Source organism: Lethenteron reissneri, chromosome 56 (assembly GCF_015708825.2).
Source record: "Lethenteron reissneri isolate LAM-NWPU_2019-01 chromosome 56, ASM1570882v1, whole genome shotgun sequence".
Classification (NCBI taxonomy): Eukaryota; Metazoa; Chordata; class Hyperoartia; order Petromyzontiformes; family Petromyzontidae; genus Lethenteron; species Lethenteron reissneri.
The window spans coordinates 4503976-4530685 of record NC_083834.1 but is presented as its reverse complement, the minus strand read 5'-3'; the positions used below and the strand labels follow the sequence as shown (position 1 = coordinate 4530685).

The following is a 26710-nucleotide window of genomic DNA, read 5'->3' as shown; positions in this document are numbered from 1 at the left end:
GGTGAGTGAGTAGGAGATGGTGGTGGTGAGTGTGAGTGAGTGAGTGAGGATCTGGTGGTGAGTGTTTATCTTCGGCAGGTGTGTGCTCACCACTGTTGACCCGGACACAGGAGTCAAGGACGGCAAGGAGCCACTTGAGACTCTGCGCAGGTACCAGCTCAGCCGCCTCCCCTGCCTCGAGTGACATTGTATCGTGCTATTCAAAACTTATAAAAACTGTTATACTAATAGGTTTTCCCCATTTTTCTCGCAACAAAACTGACACCTTTTGCAAGGAATCATGCTTACAATAACCACAATACTTGCAGTCAAATGCAAACAAAAAACAACACTTTGATAATTTATGCGTTGTCTTTGAAACTGATTGGTCCACACCAGAGACAGCTTTCTTTAGTCTCATACGGTGTTCGACCAGATGATGCCAAAAGGCGCACAGTTCAAAGACAACGCACTACCAGAGTAATGAGAGCTCGGGGTGAGCAGCTACATCATGGGACCTCCTTTGCCAGTACCAACATATACTAATAGGGTTTTCCCCCTTTTTTTTGCAAAAAGGGGAAAAACCCTATTCGCATATTTTGGTACTGGCAAAGGAGGTCCCATAATTATAAAACTGTTGTTTTAAATATCGACTCAAAGCTTTCGTGACTGCAGGAATTCACATTCTTTGGTTCTTTCGGTAAAGTCGCGTCGATAGCTTCAAAGAAAACACCATCGACGTCACTCGTTCGCGGAGTTATTTTGCGGCTGTAAACGTCCCCGCGATGACGACGACGACGAGGAGCCGTGCCAGTCTTCCCCTAGGTCGGCTCGGCCTCATACGAGCGCCTGCCGCGATGTGTAAACGTTGCCGTTGGTAGGGAGACAAGAGGCGGCCGGGCGCGTGTGGTGTGGCGCTGGCCACTTGCCGCCTCGTGTGCCTTGCCAACGTCGTCGCCACGATGTTGTCGCAACGTCGCAACAACGTCGTGGCAACGACATTACAACAACGTCGCAATGACGTCATGGCAACAACGTCGCAATGACGTCGTCGCAACAACGTCATGGCAACGACATCGTCGCAACGGCGACGTCATCTCGCTACTCTATAGACCCCCCGGTTTGGCGGCCCGGCACGCGTTTCGTGACTTGTTCACAAAATGCGTGGAGACGATTTTTGTTTATTTTCCCCGCGCCAGCCTCGTCACCGGCCATAGGCGCCGAGAGTTCCCGCGGAGGCCGTACCACGTGGGGGGGGGGGGGTCTTTGTCTTTGCAGCTACCGTCTGTGCGAGCCCACGGAGAAGCACGTGTGGGGCACGGCGCCCTTCTTCGGGGTGAACTACACCATCGAGCGCCTGGGCGTGATGCACGTGGGGGACCCGGTGTTCCGTGTGCTCCGCTAGGAGCCGCAGTGCCGCCACAGCACCACGGCACCACAGCACCACAACACCACCACGGCACCACTGCACCACCACCGCACCACCACGGCACCACCACGGCACCACCACCGCACCACCGCACCACCACGGCACCTCCACGGCACCACCACGGCACCACCACGGCACCTCCACGGCACCACCACGGCACCTCCACGGCACCACCACGGCACCACCACGGCACCACCACGGCACCACCACGGCACCTCCACGGCACCTCCACGGCACCACCACGGCACCACCACGGCACCACCACGGCACCACCACGGCACCACCACGGCACCACCCGCTCTCTACAGGCGGCACACGGGAAGATGGCGCACGGGTTAGCCCCACCGTACCCTAGGTCGTTGTCATCGCCGTCGTTGTCATCATCGCCATCATCATCATCGTCATCGTCATCACCATCATCATCGCCATTGCCATCATCATCATCGCCATCATCATCGCCATCATCATCGCCATCATCATCGCCATCATCATCGCCATCATCATCGCCATGATCATCGCCAACATCATCATCATCGCCATCATCATCGCCATCATCATCATCATCGCCATCATCATCGCCGTCGTCGTGATGGTGGCGCTCGAGCCAGGCCTGCGTGCGACTGCGGCGCGGTAGCGGTGCGGGAGCAGACTCCAAGCAAAGCCGTAGGACCCCCAAGCAGCTCAAGGGGCGGAGCGGGGGGGGGGGTGATCGTCAAGTGAAGTAATTAATTCGCGAGCGATCGGTGGTGGGGGGAGGGGGGGGTTGCGGAGTATAAAACACCAGCGGGGGATTTGTACCCGGAGAGACGCGGAGGGAGCGGCGGCCCCCCAGGGCATCGCGGCTCGCGTGGCCAGGCGGGGGGTCCTTTGCCCATACTTCACCACGCCGGTCAACTTGACGGCACGCTGCGCCGAGACGCTGCGCCGAGATGCTGCACCGCGACCACTCAGCCTTCCCCACCTCCGTTTGCCGTGTGACCATATTTAGACGAAATGTAATCGGCAAATTGTAACTCGAATGTAATCGGCATTAATTTTCAATGTTTTTCGTTTAATATGTAATCATCTAACATTAGCGTCGAATACGCAGGATGATGTTTATAGATACCTCACTAAAATTATATTAAACGATCTGCAAGTACTCCCTGTATCTGTCCGTCCTTTTTTTTACACATCCCATCAGCCACACAGCCTTCTAAAGATGTTGACTCCCTCGCCTGGTATATGGGAGGTCGTGGGTTCGACCCGACCCTGACGCCTGCTGCTGTATATTTGGAGTTTGCGTGTCTCTCTCATCATCATCACGGTGGCTAGGAGATGTTAACCACCTCGCCTGGTATACAGGGGGTCGTGGGTTCGATCCCGACCCTGACGCCTGCTGCTGTATATTTTGAGTTTGCGTGTCTCTCTCCAAACACTCTCAACGCGTGATGTTGATTCTAAGTGTGGAGTGAAAAACATGAGGACCCAGAGACAAAATTCACGCGACCACGGGGAGAGAGACACGCAAACTCCAAATATACAACAGCAGGCATCAGGGTGAGGATCGAACCCACGACCTCCTGTATACCGGGCGAGGTAGTTAACATCTCATAGCTAACGTAACTCAGGTTCACTGCCTGCGCGCGCGTGTGATGTGGTGCAAGAGAATGTGGAGCTGAGTGGACTCGCCGATGAGTGGTACCAGCGGTGCCAAGATCGGCCTCTGTGGGGGAGGCTCGTGAAGGACGCTGCTACTGGGCAGTTGGAGGCAGTCGCCTTCCAGCAACAACGGAGGGCGGAGGAGCGACGCTCACAACAACGAACGGAGCGCCGGGTGGCTAAAGCACAGCAAGTTGGCACAGTAGGGGGCACAGGTGGTGCATCAGCCAGTCGTCTGTCATCTCAGTCAGTCGACCCGTGCTACCTGCTGGGTCTGCCCCGTGACCTCCTGCAAGCGGGCGTTCGACACTTCACGTGGCCTCAACTATGCACCTAGCCTGGCACAAGCGCCGTGGTGAAGTCGCCGCCACTTAGTGGCGAATCGCAGTTGTTCGTAGGTTAGTGCTACGGACCTGGCGACCCGAGTTCGATTCCCGCTCATGACCAACGCCCAGTGACGATTATCTCAACCGGTCGTGGGCCTCCCCTAAGTCGACTAGGCTCCAAATGAGTACCTGGTGCGGTGTGTAAACATCGCCACTGGGGAGACAAAGGCGGCCGGGCGTCGTGCTGGCCACCCACCCCCTCGTGTGCCGTGCCGGCCTTCATAGGTGCTCGCTAACAGCACTTGCCCCTACAGTCTGTTAAGGCTACACGGGGGATCTTTATCTTTGTTGTGCATTTACTCGTTGGACTCAAAACGAGAGTTTGGCTGTCGTGTCGCTCACCGAGTCCTCACCGGAGTCCTCACCGAAGTCCTCCACCCCTGGGGAGGTGTCGGACTCGACCGGACGCGCACCGTTCCGTCTGACCAACCACCACCACCACACTGTGTTTGAAAACCACCACCAAAACCACCACCGCACTAGTAGTAGGTTTTTACCCTTTAAACTGGTACAAAACTGACACCTTTATACAAGGCATCATGTTTGCAATAACCACAACACAAGTAGTCAAAAATGCAAACAAAAAGAAGCAACTCTGATAATGATGTTTGAGTTGTACGCCTTCTGGTGTCATCTGGTCCAACACCAATGGAGACTCGGCTCTAAGAAAAGCTGTCTCGGGTGTGGACCAATCAACTTCAAGGACAGTGCATATCATTATCATCATCAGAGTTGCTTCTTTTTGTTTGCTTTTTTGACTACTTGTGTTGTGGTTATTGCAAACATGATGCCTTGTATAAAGGTGTCAGTTTTTGTACCAGTTTAAAAGGGTAAAACGTCACTAAAACCCTACTATATTTTGCCACTGGTAAAAGAGGTCTCAGTGTAAACACCACCGCACTGTTCAACCACCACCACCACACGGTGTTTGAAAACCACCACCAGAACCACCACCGCACTGTTCAACCACCACCACCACACTGTTTGAAAACCAACACCACACTGTTCAACCACCGCTACACTGCAGCAGCTCACAAACAGCTAATACGAGTGCGTGCGTGGTGTTGTTGTGTGCGCGTGAGCGGTGGTGCAATGGTTAGCGCTACGCCGCGCTACGAACCCGGCGACCCGAGTTCGATTCCCGCTCACGGCCAACACCGGTGACGATTATCTGAACCGGTCCTGGGCTTCCCCTAGGTCGACTCAGCCTCAAATGAGTACCTGGTGCAGTGTGTGTAAACATCGCCACTCGTAGGGAGACAAAGGCGGCCGGGCGTCGTGCTGATCACCCACCCCCGTCGTGTGCTGTGCCGGCCTTCGTAGGCGCCGCAAACTACTTGCCAGCAGCACTTTGCCCCAAGTCTGTTACAGGCTGCACGGGGGGTGCGGTGGTGACGGTGGTGGCGGTGGTGGCAGTGGTGGCTGTGGCGATGGCGGTGGTGGCGGTGGTGGTGGCGCATTTCTGTTTGTTTGCTTGTTTGGGTCGTTTGGACAGGCGAGGACTCGCTTGAGCCGTCTAAGATCCTTTTAACAGAAGCGACCTGGCCATCGAATGAAATGTAAAAAAACACAAACCACGTCGTTCTTTACAATGTATTATTTATTGGAATCCATTGCTATTAAACATTTCCCATTATTCCCACCCCAATGTTCACTCGTACCAGGAACGTGAACCCCATTTTTCCGCACCGGTATTATTTCTGCATCCGCCAGCGTCGTGACCCCCCCCACCTCGCGTGTGGAGAGCGCACGCCACTGTAAGGCTCTTGTTCGCAAAGCGACCTGGCCACCACAAATGATGGCTCAAAGAAGTTGGCGGCTTCGTCATCGTCGTCGTCACGTTGGGAACTGACAGCCCAAAGCTCTACAACGCGTGACGTCGGTCGATTCTAAATGCGGAGAGAATAACCGGAGCACAGCACCCGGAGAAAACAAATCCAGGCCACCACGGTGAGAGAGAGAGAGACGCAAACTCAAAATATACAGCAGGAGTCGGGGTCGGGATGGAACCCACGACCACCTGCATACCGGGCGAGGTAGTTAACATCTATCCAGCACGACGGACAAATCCCATGTGTCTGCACGCAACTCCGGTCCGCTGCAGGTTCACCGCGCCACGGCAACGGTGTTTGGTGTCACCGCCGTCGTCTCGGTCGTCGTCACCGCCGCCATCAGTCGTGGGGGTAGAGCTCGCGCAGCCAGGGCCTCGCGACGTACTGCGCGCCGTCGAACGCCCGGAAGTAGACGGCCAGCTCCTCGTGGGTGACCTGACGCCACGCACGGCGGTGCGGGGGGTGTGGGGGGAGTGGGTGGGTAGTGGGGGGGCGTGGGGGGGAGTGTGGGGAGTTGGGGGTGTGGGGGGTGCGGGGGGTGGGGGGGGGTGCGGGGGGTGGGGGGGGTGTGGGGGGCGTGGGGAGAGACGCCGGAAGCGCCAAACGGCGAATGGGACGCCGGCCCACAATTGGGCCGCCCCCCCCCCCATCATAACGGAAGGAGGCGCCCGCTCGTTGGCCCCGCTGGGTCACGCAGGTGACGTCGTGGTGACGTCATGTGACGTCGTGGTGACGTCGTCGTGGTGGTGACGTCGTGGTGACGTCGTGGTGGTGACGTGATGGTGACGTCGTGGTGGTGACGTCGTGGTGGTGACGTGATGGTGACGTCGTGGTGGTGACGTCGTGGTGGTGACGTGATGGTGACGTCGTGGTGGTGACGTCGTGGTGGTGACGTGGTGGTGACGTCGTGGTGGTGACGTCGTGGTGACGTCGTGGTGGTGACGTCGTGGTGGTGACGTGATGGTGACGTCGTGGTGGTGACGTCGTGGTGGTGACGTGATGGTGACGTCGTGGTGGTGACGTCGTGGTGGTGACGTGATGGTGACGTCGTGGTGGTGACGTCGTGGTGGTGACGTCGTGGTGGTGACGTCGTGGTGGTGACGTCGTGGTGGTGACGTCGTCCTGGTGACGTCGTGGTGGTGACGTCGTCCTGGTGACGTCGTGGTGGCGACGTCGTGTTGACGTCGTGGTGGTGACGTCGTCGTGGTGACGTGGTGGTGGTGACGCCGTGGTGGTGACGCCGTGGCGCTCACCTGCACCCCGTTGAGGACGGCGATGTCGTCCTGCGGCACGTAGGTGACGGCGTTCCTCCCCGACACGAGCACGCGGTAGTGGGGGGCCTCGCGGAGACTCGCCTTCTACTCACGCACACACGGGGGGGCGGCACGCGCCACTCACTGCGTGCGTGTGTACATGTGTGTGTGTGTCACCACGTGTGTGTGTCACCACGTGTGTGTGTAACCGTGTGTCTGCGTGTGTATCTGTGTGTATGTGTCACCACGTGTGTGTGTGTGTAACTGTGTATCTGCGTGTGTGGGGAGCGGTGGTGTAGTGGTTAGCGCTACGCTGCGCTACGAACCCGGTGACCCGGGTTCGATTCCCGCTCACGGCCAACACCAGTGACAATTATCTGAACCGGTCCTGGGCCTCCCCAAGGTCGACTCGGCCTCAAATGAGTACCTGGTACGGTGTGTAAACATCGCCACTGGGGAGACAAAGGCGGCCGGGCGTGGTGCTGGCCACCCACCCCCTCGTGTACCGTTCCGGCCTTCATAGGTGCTCACTAACAGCACATGCCCCTACAGTCTGTTAAGGCTATACGGGGGATCTTTGTCTATGTATCTGCGTGTGTGTGTAAACCACGTGTGTGTGTGTAACTGTGTATCTGCGTGGGGAGCGGTAGTGTAGCGGTTAGCGTGCTGCGCTACGAACCCAGCCGCCAGAGTTAAATTCCCGCTCACGACCAAAACCAGTGACGATTATCTGAACCGGTCCTGGACCTCTCCTAGGTCGACTCAGCCTGAAATGCGTACCTGGTGCGGTGTGTAAAATCATCGCCCCTGGGGAGACAAAGGCGGTCGGGCGTGGTGCGGGCCACCCACCCACCCTCTCGTGTGCCGTTCCGGCCTTCACAGGTGCTCGCTAACAGCACTTGCCCCAACAGTCTGTTCAGGCTATGCGGGGGATCTTTTGTATCTGTGTGTGTGTATCTGTGTGTGTGTATCTGTGTGTGTATGCGTATCTACGTGTGTGTATGTGTGTGTGTATGTATGTGTGTGTATGTGTGTGTATGTGTGTGTATGTATGCGTGTATGTATGTGTGTATGTATGTGTGTATGTATGTATGTGTGTATCCGTGTGTGTGTATCCGTGTGTGTGTATCCGTGTGTGTATGCGTATCTCGGTGTGTGTGTGTATCTGTGTGTGTGTATCCGTGTGTGTATCTGTGTGTGTGTGTATCTGTGTGTACGTGTGTGTGTATGTGTATGTATGTGTGTGTGTATGTGTGTGTATCTGTGTGTGTATCTGTGTGTGTATCTGTGTGTATCTGTGTATATGTATATGTTTGTATATATGTGTGTGTGTGTGCGTGACTGACCCCACGGTGTGAGCGCTGCATCCAGCCGTGGGGTGCGTGTGTGTGTGTGTATGTGTGTGTGTGTATGTGTGTATGTATGTGTGTGTATGTGTGTGTATGTGTGTGTATGTATGTGTGTGTATGTGTGTATGTATGTGTGTGTATGTGTGTGTATGTATGTGTGTGTATGTGAGTGTGTGTATGTATGTGTATGTATGTGTGTGTATGTATGTGTGTGTATGTATGTGTGTGTATGTGTGTATGTATAAGTCCGGCAAAACAACCTCCTACCTCTATGGGGACCTCATTTGCCAGTAAAAATATGATAATTGGTTCTTTACCCTTCTATCTGGCAACAAAACTGACACCTTTTTGCAAGGAGTCATGTTTGCATAGACCGCAATACCTGCAGTCATAAATACAAACAAAAGACATAACTCTGATAATGTGCACTGTCAAGGACTGTCAAGGACAGTGCACATTATCAGAGTTATGTCTTTTGTTTGTATTTATGACTGCAGGTATTGCGGTCTATGCAAACATGACTCCTTGCAAAAAGGTGTCAGTTTTGTTGCCAGATAGAAGGGTAAAGAACCAATTATCAACCTCCTACCTCCTCGCGGTGCCGGACGGGCAACACTGTCGTGGGCAGTGCTGTGGGGGGAGGGCCAATGCCCATTGGCCTCTCCCCTCATGGCGTCTATGACCACCACAGTGGCTAAACGGGGGCTCTGGACGGGTGTGAGGGGCTGGTAACCCCTCCACCTTCAATTAACCACCACTAAACCACGAATTAAACATAAACCTGTAACAAATAAGCTTGTGCCGGAGGCCCCGGGGGGTCAGGCTTTTATGACGTCTCCTGGCCAAACCCCATTTGGCGGAGCCAGGAGATTGAATCTTCACCCTCGGGGCTCCTCCAGAAACAACAAAAAACCATTGCGGATGGCCACGTGGAATGTTCGAACGCTCACTGCGGAGGAGAGGCTGCCACTCCTCTGTCGGGAGATGGACCGGTACCGCCTGGATCTCTGTGGCATTCAGGAGGTCCGGTGGACCGGTTCTGGCTCCTGCCACCATGAGGGGTGGACAGTCCTCTACTCGGGGCAGGAGACTGCCAAACAACAGGGTGTGGCTCTTCTTCTGAACAAAAGAATGAAGGGGGCGTGGGAGCGTGGCGGTGAGGTGTGGGAAGCTGTAAGCCCCAGGATACTTTGGGCTCGCCTTCCCATCAACCAGAGGCGAGGAGTGGTGGTCGTGGTTACTTATGCCCCCACCGAAGACGAACATCCGTGGAGGGATGCAGGCAAAGCCGATGAGTCAGACTCTTTCTATGACCTCCTGTCACAGGTGCTGGCTAAAGTGGCCACTCGGGACAGAGTCATCTTGTTGGGTGACTTCAATGCCCGAGTTGGTCATGATGCTGGTACCTGGTCTGGAGTGATTGGAAGGCATGGGCCAGATCAGCTCAATAATAACGGTAGGAGGCTGCTAGATTTTTGTGCAGCCCATGGGCTTGTAATTACCAACATGCTCTTCCGGCATCGGCGCATCCACACAACATCATGGATACATGCCGGGTCCAAGCAAGAACATCTGCTGGACTACATAGTGACGGACCAGCGGATGCGAACCCATGTCCTTGACACCAGGACCTACCGTGGAGCTGATCTGTCCTCTGACCATCGACTAGTCATCTGTAAGATGCGCCTGCCTTTCTTCCACTCCGGTGGTGGGTGTACACCCAGGATCCCATTCCAACCAAAAGTGGCCTGGTCTCAGTTAGCTGATGAAAGTTGCAAGCGAGAATTTCATCATCGCTTGCAGCTGGGGTTGGCATCGTCCCCCACTCCACCTGATGTCGAGGGTAAATGGGCGAGGTTTAAGACTGTGACTCATGCAGCTGCAATGGCTGCTTTGGGTACGCGGTCCAGACCTCCCCAGAAACCCTGGCTGACAGAGGAGGTGTTCAGGTTAATTGAGAAAAAGCGTCAGGCCCACTCTCATCGCCTACAGCATCCCACGGCAGAGAATGAGGAGGTTTACCGCAGCCTTCGCTCAGAAGTTCGGAGAGCCGTAAGGCGCTGTAAGGATGGGTGGTGGTCGCGGGTTGCTGAGGAGATGGAGTCTGCCTCAGTGGCCCGTGATCACAAATCACTATTTAACTCCATCAAAAAAGTAACCTGCAGCGCCACACCTATTACCATCATTAGAGGAAAAAACGGTGATCCAATCTCCGACCCCCAGGAACAGGTTTGCAGATTTGCTGAGCATTTCTGTGAGGTCCTGGGGGAGGGAAATTCTCTCAGCCAGGAAAACATCATGGCACAAAGTGGTGATAACCCTGCTGAGGCTGCGGTGCCTCAAATATTGGAAGAGGTCACCCCCTGTGAGTGGCTGGCTGAGGTGCCAGCTGTTGAGGAAGTACTGAGGGCGATCCGGAGTCTGAGACCAGGGAAGGCATCGGGCAGAGATGATCTCCCAAGCGAAATGCTGAGGGAGGGTGGCGTTTGTGCACAGACTGCCCTATATGACATCATAACAACAGTCTGGACCACTGGACGGGTTCCGCAGGACTGGAAGGATGCCCTGGTGGTCCCCCTCTTTAAGAAGGGGGACCGTACCGACTGTAACAACTACAGGGGCATCTCACTCCTCAGTGTGCCGGGTAAGGTCCTGGCAAGGATTATTCAACATCGCCTTGCTAGGCACGCTGAGGAGAGGCTTGCGGAGCCCCAATGCGGTTTCAGGAAAGGGCGGTCCTGCACAGATGCCATATTTTCTGTCCGTCTGCTACAGCAGAGGTGTAGGGAATTCCAAAAAGACCTACATCTCTGCTTTATTGACCTGGTCAAGGCCTATGATACCATCAGTAGGACTGGGCTCTGGGTTGTTCTTCGTGCTTTCGGAGTCCCTGACCCTCTGCTCACGATCATTAAGGACCTTCATGATGGTGAGCGGGCCCGGGTAAAACTACGTGGCCAGGAGTCGGAGCCTTTCCCTGTACACCTTGGGGTGCGACAGGGATGTCCTCTGGCTCCCACATTATTTAACATCTATTTTGACCGCGTAGCTCGTGAAGCCTTCAATAGCTGTACCGGGGGAATTTCCATTTGGTACAGATATAATGGGAGGCTGATCGACGCCCGGGTGCGATCAAGGGATGGCTCCCTATTGGTCAACCATGTTATGTATGCCGATGATTTGGTAATAGCTGCTCTTTCAGAAGAGGAGTTGAAGACGCTGCTGCTGAGACTGGAGCGTGCCACTAAGAGGTGGGGCCTTACCATCAGCCCCACCAAAACTAAGCACCTGCCTGGGTATTTTGTACCATCGGACACTCCACCCCCACAACTCCCAATTGGTGATGGGGCAGTTGTGGAGAGAGTGGAGAGTTTCCCATACCTGGGCAGTGTGCTTATGACCGGCTCCAGTCTATCAGCAGAGGTCTCACTCCGAATCAGTCGAGCGGCAATATCTTTTCATCGGTTGCGTAACGCTGTGTGGAAGCTACCTGGTCTGTCGCTCCGCACGAAGCTTCAGGTCTTCTCGGCCACGGTCATTCCCTCCCTTCTCTACGCTTGCGAGACGTGGACCCCCCTGGTGGAGCATCTTCGCCGGTTGGAAACATTTAGGCTGGCCTGCCTACGATCCATCCTGGGTTTAACCAGGCTGGATTGTGTGAGGAGCTCACAAATCCTTGAAAGATCTGGGCAAAGTCCCATCAGTGAGCTCCTCCGGCAGGCAAGGCTGCGTTGGCTGGGTCATGTAGCCCGCATGCCCAGCCACCGCATGCCTAAACAGCTTTTGTTCGGCCGGATCGAGGGGGCTAGACGGGCGCGGCACGGGCTGGAGAAGAGATGGAGTGATGTGGTACAGGAGGACGTGGAGCTGAGTGGACTTGCCGATGACTTGTACCAGCGGTGTCAAGATCGGCCTCAGTGGAGGAGGCTCGTGAAGGACGCTACTGGGCAGTTGGAGGCAGTCGCCCTCCAACAACAACGGAGGGCGGAGGAGCGACGCTCACAACAACGAGCGGAGCGCCGGGTGGTTAAAGCACAGCAAGTTGGCACAGTAGGGGGCACAGGTGGTGCATCAGCCAGTCATCTCGGTCATCTCGGTCAGTCGACCCGTGGCACCTGGGTCTGCCCCGTGACCTCCTGCCAGCGGGCTTTCGACACTTCACGTGGCCTCAAGGTGCACTTGGCCTGGCACAAGCATCGTGGTGACGTCACCGCCACTTAGTGGCGAATGGCGGTTGTTGTTGTTGTTGTTGTATGTGTGTGTATGTGTGTGTATGTGTGTGTGTGTGTGTATGTGTGTGTGTGTATGTATGTGTGCGTGTGCGTGACTGACCCCGCGGTGTGAGCGCTGCATCCAGTCGTGGGGTGCGTGTGTGCGCGCGTCCCAGCCAATGATGACGCCGGTGAAGCCGGCGTGCCGGTGCCGGACCACCTGGCCCACGCGGAACGAGACGCGGGGGGGGCGCGGGGAGCGCACCGACACCGAGGCTGGGGGGCACGGAGGGTCACGCACACACACGCACACACACGCACGCACGCGGAGACACGCGGAGACACATGGAGATGCACTCAGCGTCACGCACACGCACGCGGAGACATGCAAAGACATGCGGAGAAGCGTGGAGATGAGAAACGGAAGGGGACACGTGTGTGTGTGCGCGTGTGTTCGTTCGTGGGGAGCGGTGGTGTAGCGGTTAGCGCTACGCTGTGCTACGAACCCGGCGACCCGAGTTCGATTTCCGCTCACGGCCAACACCCAGTGACGATTATCTGAACCGGTCCTGGGCCTCCCCTAGGTCGACTCGGCCTCAAATGAGTACCCGGTGCGGTGTGTAAACATCGCCACAGGGGAGACAAAGGCGGTCGGGCGTGGTGCTGGCCACCCACCCTCTCGTACATCATTCCGGCCTTCATAGCTGCTACTCGCTAACAGCACTTGCCCCTACAGTCTGTTAAGGCTACACGGGGGTTCATTGCTTTGTATGCAGGTGTGTGCGCGCGCGAGTGCGTGCACACTCATAGGCACGTGTGTGTGCGTGCGTACACGTGCGTATGCGTATGTGTGCACACGTGTGTGCATGCGTGCATAAACGTGTGCGTGTGTGCGTGCGTGTGCGCATGCGTTTTACTGGCAAAGTGTCCGTCTATCTCCTCCAGCCGAAGAACTTCCAAGGCAGCGCACTCCCCCATCGCATCCTCCTCTTCCTCCTCACCCAGCGCCGTGCTGCCACCACCATCACCACCATCAACACCACCATCATCACCACCGTCAACACCACCGGCACCACCATCATCACCACCATCATCACCACCATCACCACCACCATCACCACCACCATCAACACCACCATCACCACCACCATCACCACCACCATCACCACCACCACCATCACCACCACCACCATCACCACCATCAACACCACCATCAACACCACCATCAACACCACCATCATCACCACCATCAACACCACCATCATCACCACCATCAACACCACCATCATCACCACCATCATCACCACCATAATCACCACCATCATCACCACCGTCATCACCACCGTCAACACCACCGTCATCACCACCATCATCACCACCATAATCACCACCATCATCACCACCATCATCACCACCATCATCACCACCGTCAACACCACCATCACCACCACCGTCAACACCACCATCATCACCACCATCATCACCACCATCATCACCACCATCATCACCACCGTCAACACCACCATCATCACCACCATCATCACCACCATCATCACCACCATCATCACCACCGTCAACACCACCGGCACCACCGGCGCCATCACAATCGTCGGCGTCATCAACACTGGGGCTGTGTGTGTGCGCGTGGCGGTGGGGGGGGTGGCGGCTCTCACCGCGCGTGCCGCACCAAGCCGCGTGCCCACGACAGCCACGGCACCGGTCTCAGCAGTCGCTGCTGCAGCCCCCCCAACTCCTCCGTGAGCCTGGCGAGGCGACAACGCAAAGACCCTCACCACCGCCGCCGCGTGAGAATTCTCTTGGGGTGGTCGAGCGCCCGCCGAGGCCGGCACGACGGCGCACCGAGGGCGAGCGGCCGGCACCACGGCCGGCGCCGTGCTGCTGCACCACCGCCACCGATGCCGCTCACGTTTTACACACCGCAACGGGTACGGCGTGCGAGTGGACTACCTTGCGAGTGGGCTACCGTGCGTTTAGCGAGTTGGCAACGTTTATCAATTCCGACCGAAGTTGCCCGTCACTGCTACGCGCCACGCCGGAGGACACGGAGGATTTGGCGAAAGCGTCAAGAGCCCCGCCTGGTACGCAGGAGGTCGTGGGTTCCATCCCGACCCTGACGCCTGCTTTGTGTATGTGAAGTTTGCGTGTCTCTCTCTCTCTCATCATCATCATCACGGTGGCTAGATGTTAACTACCTCGCCTGGTATACAGGAGGTCGTGGGTTCGATCACGACCCTGACGCCTGCTGCTGTATATTTGGAGTTTGCGTGTCTCTCTCTCATCATCATCATCACGGTGGCTAGGAGATGTTAACTACCTCGCCTGGTACACAGGAGGTCGTGGGTACCATCCCGACCCTGACACCTGCTTTGTGTACGGGGAGTTTGCGTGTCTCTCTCCCCGGGTCCTCCGATTTTTTCCCCTTCACATTTTAGAATCAACGTTTGTATTATTTGACTGTTCCTAAAAATGTCCACGCGACGATGGTGATGACGATGAGCCCACTTTGTTGAGCAATCGTTTGTGATCACCAGGTCACTTCTGAAAAAAGAGCCACACAGCTAAGTAGGGCCTTACAGCCGGTGAAATAAAAAGTACAGACAGTCCTCGACTTACGACTCTCACTACATCACCATATACAGCCAGTCCCCGACTTACGACTCTCACTACGCCATGTAGGTAGTCCTCGACTTACGACTCTCACTACATCATACACATGTAGTCCCCGACTTACGACTCTCACAACACCACCATACAGCTAGTCCCCGACTTACGACTCTCACTACACCGCCATGTACAGCTAGTCCCCGACTTACGACTCTCACTACACCGCCATGTACAGCTAGTCCCCGACTTACGACTCTCACTACACCAACATGTACAGCTAGTCCCCGACTTACGACTATCACTACACCGCCATGTACAGGTAGTCCTTGACTTACGACTCCCACTACACCACCATGTACAGGTAGTCCTTGACTTACGACTCTCACTACACCGTGTACAGATAGTCCTCGACTTACGACTCTCAGTACACCACCATGTACAGCTAGTCCCCGACTTACGACTAACACTACACCGCCATGTACAGGTAGTCCTCGACTTACGACTCCCACTACACCACCATGTACAGGTAGTCCTCGACTTACGACTCTCACTACACCGTGTACAGATAGTCCTCGACTTACGACTCTCAGTACACCACCATGTACAGCTAGTCCCCGACTTACGACTAACACTACACCGCCATGTACAGGTAGTCCTCGACTTACGACTCCCACTACACCACCATGTACAGGTAGTCCTCGACTTACGACTCTCACTACACCGTGTACAGATAGTCCTCGACTTACGACTCTCACTACACCAACATGTACAGCTAGTCCCCGACTTACGACTAACACTACACCGCCATGTACAGGTAGTCCTCGACTTACGACTCCCACTACACCACCATGTACAGGTAGTCCTCGACTTACGACTCTCACTACACCGTGTACAGATAGTCCTCGACTTACGACTCTCAGTACACCAACATGTACATGTAGTCCTCGACTTACGACCCTCACTACACAACCATGTACAGATAGTCCTCGACTTACGACTCTCACTACACCCCCATGTACAGATAGTCCCCGACTTACGACTCTCACTACACCATGTAGGTAGTCCCCGACTTACGACTCTCACTACACCATGTAGATAGTCCCCGACTTACGACTCTCACTACACCATGTAGGTAGTCCCCGACTTACGACTCTCACTACACCATGTAGGTAGTCCTCGACTTACGATGGAGATGCGTTACGACGACCCCATCGTAAGTCAAAAATATCGTAAGTCGAAGATGGCCTAGCCTACCCAGGAGCCTTAAAGAATGGTGATAATTTAGCAAAACAGAGCAATTAACAGTACCGTACTGTATAAACTATATAAAATGTCAAGTAAAAAAAAAACAAGGTCAATTCTTAGCCTACCTCTATGAACTGCAATTTAATAGAAAGGCGGCAGATGCGTAACATCCCGGCAGCGTCCCAACGTACAGCATCGCACCTCGTACGCTGCTGCGTTTGCCTGCCGCGCGAAATTTAAAATATATTACAATTTTCTCGTATCGCTGTCGGGACTGTCTGTAGTTTTGAGTTGAGTGGTGCCCGGGTGTCGGGGCAGGGGGGTCGTGGGTCGCGCGTGGTGCGTGCGGCGTGCGTGTTGCGTGCGTGCGTGTTGCGTGCATGGTGCGTGCGGCATGCGTGGCGAGTGCTGTGTGCATGGTGAATGCGTGGTGAGTGGTGCGTGGTGAGTGGTGCGTGGTGAGTGGTGCGTGGTGAGTGGTGCGTGGTGAGTGGTGCGTGGTGCGTGGTGCGTGCTGTGTGCATGGTGAGTGCTGTGTGCATGGTGCATGCGTGGTGAGTGGTGCATGGTGAGTGCTGTGTGCATGGTGAGTGCTGTGTGCATGGTGAGTGCTGTGTGCATGGTGCATGCGTGGTGAGTGGTGCGTGGTGAGTGCTGTGTGCATGGTGAGTGCTGTGTGCATGGTGCATGCGTGGTGAGTGGTGCATGTTGCGTGGTGCATGGTGCGTTACCAGCGCATGGCGTGCAGCCTCTGGAAGGCGTTGTTGCCGCTCCACTGCACGATGAGCGTCTGCAGCGGCACGGCCGCCACCAGCAGCAGCAGCTGCAGCCCGGCCCACGCGGCACGGCGCGGCATCGCGAACAACCACGGTTCCCGCCGGGACGCAAGACCTCACCGGTGGTGATGGAGCTCCTCGCTCGCTCGCTCAGTCGTTTGTTCGCTCGCACACTCACACACTCGCTCGATTGCTCACTCGCTCACTTGCTCACTCTCATACACACTCGCTCGTTCGCTCAGTCGACAACTCATTCATTCGCATGCTCTCTCACGCACTCTCTCGATTTGCTCGCTCGTGAACTCCCACTTGGTCGCTCACTCACCTGCTCACGCACTCGCTAACTTCCTCAGTCGCTCGCTCGCCCGACCCATTCACCCGCTCACAAAATGTTCACAAATCGACTCGCCCGCTCGCCCGCACGGCAACTCGCTCGCACTCGCCAGCCGCGGTCGAGGTTTAACGGGGGGCAGGAGACGTCTTGAAAGTTTCTTTGGGGGCGCGAGCGTGGGGGCGGCAAGGCCTGTTGACAGCCGTGGACAGCCGTGGACAGCCGTGGACAGCTGTGGCAGCTTCCTTGGCTTGTGGCGAGCTGCGATGTTAACGCGCGTAGAGTTGAACCTCTGTCTTTCGCGCCGTACGGAGCCAACTGCGGCTCAACGGAAGGTGTGCCGCGTTGGTCGCTAAGCCGTGGGCTGGGTTCTGGTGAGATCTCCGGCTCCGCGTGATGCGTCAGCTGAGTTCTGGTGAGATCTCCGTCTTCACGTGGTCTCCTTAGCCGGGTGCCGGTGACATCTCCGGCTCCGCGTGGTGCGATCGGCTGGGTTTTGGTGAGATCTCCGGCTCCGTGTGGTGGCGTTCCAGGCGACACTGTGGCACAGCACGAGGCTCCTCAACGTCACGTTCCTGTCTGCCGCGGCAACGGAAATCCGTCAACGGCGGAGCGACAATCGCAGGAAGGACGGCGCAGCAAGGCAGCGGCAGCAGCGACAGCAGCAGCAGCAGCAGCGGTAGCAGTGGCAGTGGTAGCAGCGGCAGCAGCAGCAGCGGTAGCAGCAGCAGCAGCGACAGCAGCGGCAGCAGCGACAGCAGCGGCAGCAGCGGCAGCAACGGCAGCAACGGCAGCAGGAGCAGCAGCAGCAGCGGTAGCAGCAGCAGCAGGAGCAGCGGCAGCAGCAGCGGCAGCAGCGGCAGCAACGGCAGCAGCAGCAGGAGCAGCAGCAGCAGCGGCAGCAGCGGTAGCAGCGGTAGCAGCGGCAGCAGCAGCGACAGCAGCAGGAGCAGCAGCAGCAACAGCGGTAGCAGCAGCAGCAGGAGCAGCGGCAGCAGCAGCAGCGGTAGCAGCAGCAGCAGCGACAGCAGCGGCAGCAGCGACAGCAGCGGCAGCAGCGGCAGCAACGGCAGCAGCAGCAGCAGGAGCAGCAGCAGCAGCGGTAGCAGCAGCAGCAGGAGCAGCGGCAGCAGCAGCGGCAGCAGCGGCAGCAACGGCAGCAGCAGCAGGAGCAGCAGCAGCAGCAGCGGTAGCAGCGGCAGCAGCAGGAGCAGCAGCAGCAACAGCAGCAGCAGCAGCAACAGCGGTAGCAGCGGCAGCAGCAGGAGCAGCAGCAGCAACAGCGGTAGCAGCGGCAGCAGAAGTTCGGGTTCTTTCCCAAGAGTCGCTAACGAGAGGGTGCTTTGCCTACACGGGTGGCTCTTCTTATTCTTCTTAACCTGTGGTGCACGCAAGCCCCTGAGGGTTGCGTGACATGGACAGATTGTTTTTAGTAGTGTAGTGTATAGTAGTGTATAGTGTAGTGTATAGCGAAGGGTATAGTAGTGTCTAGCATATAGTAGTGTATAGTGTAGTGTATAGCGTAGTGTTTAGTAGTGTAGTGTATAATAGTGTAGTGTATAGTGTAGTGTATAGTAGTGTATAGTATAGTGTATAGTGTAGTGTATAGTAGTGTAGTGTTTAGTAGTGTCTAGTGTATAGTAGTGTAGTGTATAGTAGTGTATAGAGTAGTGTATAGCATAGTGTATAGTAGTGTAGTGTTTAGTAGTGTCTAGTGTATAGTAGTGTAGTGTATAGTAGTGTATAGTGTAGTGTATAGCGTAGTGTATAGTAGTGTAGTGTTTAGTAGTGTCTAGTGTATAGTAGTGTAGTGTATAGTAGTGTATAGAGTAGTGTATAGCATAGTGTATAGTAGTGTGGTGCAGTGTGTAGTATGTAGTATATAAATCTTGACTTAAAGCTTTCGTGACTGCAGGAATTCATGTTTATATGAGAAATTAGCAGGTTAATGTGAGAAGTTAGCATGTTAATGTGAGACATTAGCATGATTTTAACGTGATAAATTAGCATGTTTATGTGAGAAATTAGCATGATGTTACTGTGAGAAAATAGCATGCAAATGTGAGAAATTAGCATGTTAATGTGCGAAATTTGCATTATTTAACGTGAGAAATTAGCATGTTAATGTGAGAAATTAGCATGTTAATTGAGAAGTTAGCATGTTAATGTGAGATATTAGCATGATGTTAATGTGAGAAATTAGCATTTTGATGTGAGAAATTTTCATTAACGTGAGAAATTTTCATTAACGTGAGAAATTTGCATGTTTGTGTGAAAAATTATCATGATGTTCACGTGAGAAATTAGCATGTTAATGTCAGAAATTAGCGTGATGTTAATGTGAGAAATTAGCATGCAAATGTGAGAAATGAGCATGTTAATGTGCGAAATGTGCATTATTTAACGTGAGAAATTAGCATGTTAATGTGAGAAATTATCACGATGTTCAAGTGAGAAATTTGCATGTTAATGTGAGAAATTGGCGTGATGTTAATGTGAGAAATTAGTGTGATGTTCATGTGAGAAATTAGCATGTTAATGTGAGAAATTAGCGTGATGTTAATGTGAGAAATTAGCGTGATGTTAATGTGAGAAATTAGCATGATGTTAATGTGAGAGATTAGCGTGCTGTTAATGTGAGAAATTAGCATGTTAATGTGAGAAATTAGCATGATGTTAATATGAGAAATTAGCATGTTAATGTGAGAAATTAGCATGATGTTAATGTGAGAAATTAGCATGTTAATGTGAGAAGTTAGCATGTTATTGTGAGAAATTAGCATGTTGTTAATGTGATAAATTAGCATGTTAAGGTCAGATCTCAGAGCCGCCGCCGCGTCGAGGTCGGTGCCAGGTCAACACGTTACAAAGTTAGACGTTGACAATGTTATTATTAATCTGAGTAACAGTCCAATTTCCGACCGCCTGAAATCGATTTTGGCTCAAGGGTTGAACTTTGCAGTTACCCCTAAACACGGTGGCTGATATAATTGTCCATGCTGATGTAGCCCTGAAGGGTTTGGGACACATCGCTGCAAACGTAGCAAAATCGGAAATTGCTGCAATGCTCAAAAACGCCGAGACACCAATGAGCAACATCAGTAAGGATGAACGTCTTCTTGGAAATAATAAAATAATAGAAATCAAACATAATAAAATAAAATTCTCACGACGTTTCGGCCACAACGCAAGCAGCGCAGGTGAAGAACAGGTCTGTCGGAAAGACAGCGTCTGAATGAACACCACCAAGCTACGTGACTTTACCGAAAGAACCAAGAAGATGAATCCCTGCAGTCACGAAAGCTTTAAATTGAAATTTAAGGATGAACGTGTTGAGCGATTTCAAATAAAACAAGTATAACCCGTAAAAACAAAGTTTTTCACTATAAATCCTTTATATGCGTGGCGGCTAGAGTCCTCTCGTCCTCTGGCTTGAGATGGCTGCCACCTATGGGTCAGATTATTGCATTGCATCATTAAGCAATTGGTAATTAAATATAATATTTTTGTCCTAAAAAGTGTAACATTTTGGAAAAAAAATTTCACAAACATTAATTGCCACGCACAACGAGTCTGTGTGGAAAATGTCAGCTCGATTGGATCACGGGAAGTGGGTTAAAAAACGACCAAAAGATTTGCATGGTCCTAAGCAAGCAAGCGAACTTAATATAAAGGATTTAAAAAGAGGGATGACATCGTCATCTTCTCAGCCGACAAGGGCAATGCCACGGTCATCATGGACAAAAGCACGTACAATAACAACATTCAGGACCTACTTAATGATGGTAGCTACATACTCTTTGGTTCTTTCGGTAAAGTCACGTAGGTAAAAAATAATTAATAAAATATTAATAAATACAAGTAAATTAAAGTAAATTAAATCACGACGTTTCGATTGCAACACAAGCAATCATCATCAGGTATGAAAATCACAGCTAGAAACATTTTTTTCAAATTTTCACAGCTGATGATGATTGCTTGTGTTGCAATCGAAATGTCGTGATTTTATTTACTTTTATTTACTTTTATGTTTTCTTTTTTATTTCATTTATTATTATTTTCCCACGTGACTTTACCGAAAGAACCAAAGAGTTTTTAGATCCTTGCAGTCAGGAAAACTTCAAATCTAGGATGGTGGATACGCAAAATTAAGCACGGCCACGTATCTACAACTGACTTCGTTTCATCAAACACCTACGTTGTTCTTCTTGGTTCTTTCGGTAAAGTCACGTAGAAGGGAAATAATAAAATAATAAAAATAAAACATAATAAAATACAATTCTCACGACGTTTCGGCCACAACGCAAGCAGCCGTCCTCAGGTGAAGAACAAACAGGTCTGTCGGAAAGACAGCGTCTGAATGAACACCACCAAGCTTGGCAGCGTATATTTAAAGAACCAAGAAGATTAATCCCTGCAATCACGAAAGCTTTAAATGGAACCTACGTTGTTATTAACATTATACATTAATATTATACATTAACATTATACATTAACATTATACATTAACATTATACATTAACATTATACATTTCCATTATACATTAACGGTTGACAGCCAAATGGGGGAGCAAGGTTGCAGTAAAGGTTTAAGCACCGCTGAGCTAAGCAGTGCCCTTTACTGGAATAAAGTCGCAACACAATAAGCAAATCAGATGTCGGCACCGCATCAGCGCAGCGTTGTTCTGTTCTCATGTTAAAATAATTCACGACGACGCCTGAACCAAGGCGCTTTTTAGATCCGTTATATTAAGTTCGCTTGCTTGCTTGCTTGCTCACGACCGTGCAAATCTTTCGGTCGTTTTTTAACACACTTCCCGTGATCCAATCGAGCTGACATTTTCCACACAGACTCGTTGTGCGTGACAATTAATTTTCGTGAAAATTTTTTTCCAAAGTTTTACACCGTTTAGGGAAAAAATTTCAATATTTAATTACCAATTGCTTAATGCTGGCAGGCAATCATCTGACCCATAGGTGGCAGCCATCTCAAGCCAGAGGACGAGAGGACTCTAGCCGCCACGCATATAAAGGATTTAGAGTGAAAAACTTAGTTTTTACGGGTTAATTTTTTAGACAGAACGAACGTCGCTTCTACATGCGAATGTGACGGCGGTGGTGGAGTGGAGGCGAATGAAAGAAACGAGAGGAAGCAAATATGTGATGATTCGTCACATCGGTTAAAGTGACACTGATGACAGCGAATGACGATGCATCGAATGAATGGGGGCGAATGAGTGAACGCCATGCAATGATAATCATCATTAATATAATTAGTATAATGATCATTATGCTTGTTGTAATATAATAATTATAATTTTGTCTCTACGTATGTCTCTGTGGTGTCTGTGTCTATGTGCATCTGTGGTGTCTCTGTGTATCTGTGGTGTGTCTATGTCTCTGTGGTGTCTCTGTGGTGTCTTTATGTCTGTGTCTATGTGCATCTGTGGTGTCTCTGTGTATCTGTGAGGTGTCTGTCTCTGTGGTGTCTCTGTGGTGTCTTTATGTCTGTGTCTATGTGCTTCTGTGGTGTCTCTGTGCATCTGTGGTGTGTCTATGTCTCTGTGGTGTCTCTGTGGTGTCTTTATGTCTGTGTCTATGTGCTTCTGTGGTGTCTCTGTGTATCTGTGGTGTGTCTATGTCTCTGTGGTGTCTCTGTGGTGTCTTTATGTCTGTGTCTATGTGCTTCTGTGGTGTCTCTGTGTATCTGTGGTGTGTCTATGTCTCTGTGGTGTCTCTGTGGTGTCTTTATGTCTGTGTATATGTGCTTCTATGATGTCGCTGTGGCAAGGCCGTAATTATATATATTGGGGGGGGACACATGCCCCCCCCCCCACAATATTTTGCTATAAAAATGTATTGCTGTGCTATGTAAATAAAAAGAACAATTTGTGCTAAACCTTGGCCACAATATCTGGACTTTTCTTCATACAAATCAATGCATAGATTTCTGTTAATATGATTGTGGTTATGGTTGTACTTTATGAATCCCTAATCTCTGCCATTACATACAATGAAACAAGAAATGGTAAAAAAATAAATAAAAACAGAGCAATGTAATACAATACACTCTTAGACATTATTGTAAATAACAAAAGTCCATCCCATGCGTTAGTGAATGTTTAAATATTTTAGGCAGGAGATGAGTTTTCAAATGTAGATATTTTTCTGGGTTGGGACCCCCAGGCCCCTGGAAGATTTGGTCCCCCCCTCCATATGTTGACTTCATGGCTACAACCTTGCCCTGTGGTGTCCCGATGTGTGTGTCTATGTGCGTCCGTGATGTCTCTGTGGTATCTCCCTGTTGTATATGTGGTGTCTCTGTGTCTCTGTCTATGGTGTCCATGTGGTCTCTCCATCTTTGTGGTGTATCTATGTCTCTGTGTCTCTGTGGTGTCTCTATGTCTATGTCTCTGTGGTGTATCTATGTCTATGTGTCTATATGTCTGTCTCTGTGTCGATGTGTCTCTGTGGTGTCTCTGTGTCTATGTGGTGTTCCTGTGTCTGTGTCTCTGTGGTGTCTCTGTGTCTCTGTGTCTCTGTGGTGTCTCTATGTCTCTGTGGTGTATATATGTCTATGTGTCTATATGTCTGTCTCTGTGTCGATGTGTCTCTGTGGTGTATATATGTATATGTGTCTATATGTCTGTCTCTGTGTCGATGTGTCTCTGTGGTGTCTCTGTGTCTCTGTGGTGTCTCTATGTCTCTGTGGTGTATATATGTCTATGTGTCTATATGTCTGTCTCTGTGTCGATGTGTCTCTGTGGTGTATATATGTCTATGTGTCTATATGTCTGTCTCTGTGTCGATGTGTCTCTGTGGTGTCTCTGTGTCTATGTGGTGTTCCTGTGTATGTGTCTCTGTGGTGTCTGTGTCTCTGTGTCTGTGTCTCTGTGGTGTTTCCATGTCCATGTCTCTGTGGTGTCTCTATGTCTCTGTGGTGTATATATGTCTATGTGTCTATATGTCTGTCTCTGTGTCTCTGTGTCTCTGTGGTGTCTGTGTCTCTGTGGTGTCTCCATGTCCATGTCTCTGTGGTGTCTCTGTGTCTCTGTGGTGTATATATGTCTATGTGTCTATATGTCTGTCTCTGTGTCTCTGTGTCTCTGTGGTGTCGCTGTGTTTCCGTGGTGTCTCCATGTCCATGTCTCTGTGGTGTCTCTGTGGTGTCTATGTGTCTCTGTGTGTGTCTGTGTCTCTGTGATGTCTCTCTGTGTCTGTGGTGTCTCTGTGTCTGTGGTGTCTCTGTGTGTCTGTGGTGTCTCTCAGTGTGTATCTCTGTGTGTCTCTCTGTGTCTGTATCTCTGCGTGCTGTCCCCGTGTATCTGTGTCTCTCTGTCTCTGTGTGTCTCTGTGTCTCTCTGTGTCTGTGTCTCTGTCTGTGTCTCTGTGGTATCTCTGTGGTGTGTCTGTGTCTGCGTGTCTCTGTGGTGTCTCTATGGTGTCTCTGTGGTGTATCTGTGTGTCTGTGTGGTGTCTCCGTGTCTCTGTGTCTGTGGTGTCTCAGGGTCTGTGGTGTCTCTTGGTCTGTGGTGTCTGTGTCTCTGTGTGTCTGCGTGCTGTCCCCGTGTCTCTGTCTCTGCGTGGTGTCCCTGTGTCTCTGTGTGTATGTCTCTCTGTGTGTCTCTGTGTGTATGTCTCTTTGTGTGTCTCTGTGTCTCTGCGTGGTGTCCCTGTGTCTCTGTGTGTATGTCTCTCTGTGTGTCTCTGTGTCTCTGCGTGGTGTCCCTGTGTCTCTGTGTGTATGTCTCTCTGTGTGTCTCTGTGTCTCTGCGTGGTGTCCCTGTGTCTCTCTGTGTGTCTCTGTGTGTCTCTGTGTCTCTGCGTGGTGTCCCTGTGTCTCTGTGTGTATGTCTCTCTGTGTGTCTCTGTGTCTCTGCGTGTTGTCGCTGTGTCTCTGTGTGTGTGTCTCTCTGTGTGTCTCTGTGTCTCTGCGTGGTGTCCCTGTGTCTCTGTGTGTATGTTTCTCTGTGTGTCTCTGTCTCTCTGCGTGGTGTCCCTGTGTCTCTGTGTGTATGTCTGTCTGTGTGTCTCTGTCTCTGCGTGCTGTCCCTGTGTCTCTGTGTGTATGTCTCTCTGTGTGTCTCTGTGTCTCTGCGTGGTGTCCCTGTGTCTCTGTGTGTATGTCTCTCTGTGTGTCCCTGTGTCTCTGTGTCTCTCTGTGTGTCTCTGTGTCTCTCTGTGGTGTCCCTGTGTCTCTGTGTGTGTGTCTCTGTGTGTATGTCTCTCTGTGTCTCTGCGTGGTGTCCCTGTGTCTCTGTGTGTATGTCTCTGTGTCTCTGCGTGGTGTCCCTGTGTCTCTGTGTGTATGTCTCTCTGTGTCTGTGTCTCTGCGTGGTGTCCCTGTGTCTCTGTGTGTATGTCTCTGTGTGTCTCTGTGTCTCTGCGTGGTGTCCCTGTGTCTCTGTGTGTATGTCTCTCTGTGTCTCTGCGAGGTGTCCCTGTGTCTCTGTGTGTATGTCTCTCTGTGTGTCTCTGTGTCTCTGCGTGGTGGCCCTGTGTCTCTGTGTGTATGTCTCTCTGTGTGTCTCTGTGTCTCTGCGTGGTGTCCCTGTGTCTCTGTGTGTATGTCTCTCTGTGTCTCTGTGTGTATGTCTCTCTGTGTGTCCCTGTGTCTCTGTGTGTATGCCTCTCTGTGTCTCTCTGTGTCTCTGTGTGTATGTCTCTCTGTGTGTGTGTGTCTCTCTGTGTGTCCCTGTGTCTCTGTGTCTCTCTGTGTGTCTGTGTCTCTGTGTGGTGTCCCTGTGTCTCTGTGTGTATGTCTCTCTGTGTGTCTCTGTGTATCTGCGTGGTGTCCCTGTGTCTCTGTGTGTATGTCTCTCTGTGTCTCTCTGTGTGTGTCTGTGTCTCTCTGTGGTGTCCCTGTGTCTCTGTGTGTATGTCTCTCTGTGTCTCTGCGTGGTGTCTCTGTGTCTCTGTGTGTATGTCTCTCTGTGTGTCTGTGTGTCTCTGTGTCTCTGCGTGCTGTCCCTGTGTCTCTGTGTGTATGCCTCTCTGTGTCTCTCTGTGTATGTCTCTCTGTGTGTGTCTCTCTGTGTGTCCCTGTGTCTCTGTGGTGTCTCTGTGTCTCTGCGTGGTGTCCCTGTGTCTCTGTGTGTCTCTGTGTCTATGTGGTGTCTCTGTGTCTCTGTGTCTCTGTGTCCTTGTGTCTCTGTGTGTATGTGGTGTCTCTGTGTCTCTGTGTCTCTGCGTGGTGTCCCCGTGTCTCTGTGTCTTTCTGTGTCTCTGCGTGGTGTCCCTGTGTCTCTGTGTGTCCCTGTGTCTCTGTGTCTGCGTGGTGTCTCTGTGTCTGCGTGCTGTCCACGTGTCCACTCGTCACCTGTAACACGTGTCCAGGTGTGCCGGCTGTGGGCGGAGTGGGCGGACGCTTTACAAATCCCAGTCCGCACGCAGCCCTCCACGCTACTTTCAACCAATGGGACGCGCGTCTCCGGGTCGTCACGTGGTGCCGCGGCGTCCAATCGCTCGCCCTCGACACCCTTATGCGCACTACGGAATATAAACGAGCGAATCGTAATCGCCGGTCTAAGCGACTGCCGAGCGCTCGGGTGCCGGTTATTTATTTATTTATTTGCTGCGGGTTGAAGGCGCAGCACCTGCAAGGGCCCACCGCTGAATGGAGGAGGCGCTATAGTTTCAAAAGTAATGCGTGG

At 52.3% G+C, this 26710-nt stretch overlaps 2 protein-coding genes across 7 annotated transcripts in view; one reads left to right on the top strand and one right to left on the bottom strand.

Moving 5' to 3' along the window:
• Window positions 1–2543, top strand: part of LOC133356975 (mitochondrial amidoxime reducing component 2-like) — a 35298-nt gene extending 32755 nt beyond the window's left edge. For all 3 annotated transcript variants that reach the window (XM_061574708.1, XM_061574709.1, XM_061574710.1), the window contains exons 7-8: window positions 79–150; window positions 1258–2543. In XM_061574708.1, coding sequence (XP_061430692.1) covers window positions 79–150; window positions 1258–1384 — 199 coding nt within the window. In that variant the 3' untranslated portion in view covers window positions 1385–2543. The remainder of the gene's footprint in view (window positions 1–78; window positions 151–1257) is intronic.
• Window positions 2544–5017: 2474 nt separating this feature from the next.
• Window positions 5018–26505, bottom strand: LOC133356989 (F-box only protein 21-like). 4 transcript variants are annotated; one of them, XM_061574729.1, is made up of 7 exons: window positions 26377–26505; window positions 16682–17636; window positions 13754–13843; window positions 12998–13092; window positions 12202–12356; window positions 6521–6625; window positions 5018–5702 (listed from the first exon to the last, which is right to left on the bottom strand). In XM_061574729.1, exons 2-7 carry the CDS (start codon window positions 16804–16806, stop codon window positions 5607–5609), a joined length of 666 nt encoding a protein of 221 aa, XP_061430713.1. In that variant the 5' UTR covers window positions 16807–17636; window positions 26377–26505; the 3' UTR covers window positions 5018–5606. The 4 variants fall into 4 exon arrangements, with proteins under 4 accessions (XP_061430713.1, XP_061430714.1, XP_061430715.1 ...); XM_061574730.1 differs by having other exon boundaries at window positions 16682–17596; window positions 26377–26477; XM_061574731.1 differs by having other exon boundaries at window positions 16682–17632; window positions 26377–26424.
• Between the last annotated feature and the right edge of the window lie 205 nt (window positions 26506–26710).

Bases quoted from the DNA above. Each gene is read 5' to 3' on its own strand.
- LOC133356989 (XM_061574729.1), bottom strand. From the start codon at position 16,806: ATGCCGCGCCGTGCCGCGTGGGCCGGGCTGCAGCTGCTGCTGCTGGTG. The intron at 12,357-12,997 runs GTAAAACGCATG...CGTGCCCCCCAG, and splicing joins GATAGACGGACACTTTGCCA to CCTCGGTGTCGGTGCGCTCC. The intron at 5,703-6,520 runs GTGAGCGCCACG...GCGTGGCGTCAG, and splicing joins CCGTCCTCAACGGGGTGCAG to GTCACCCACGAGGAGCTGGC.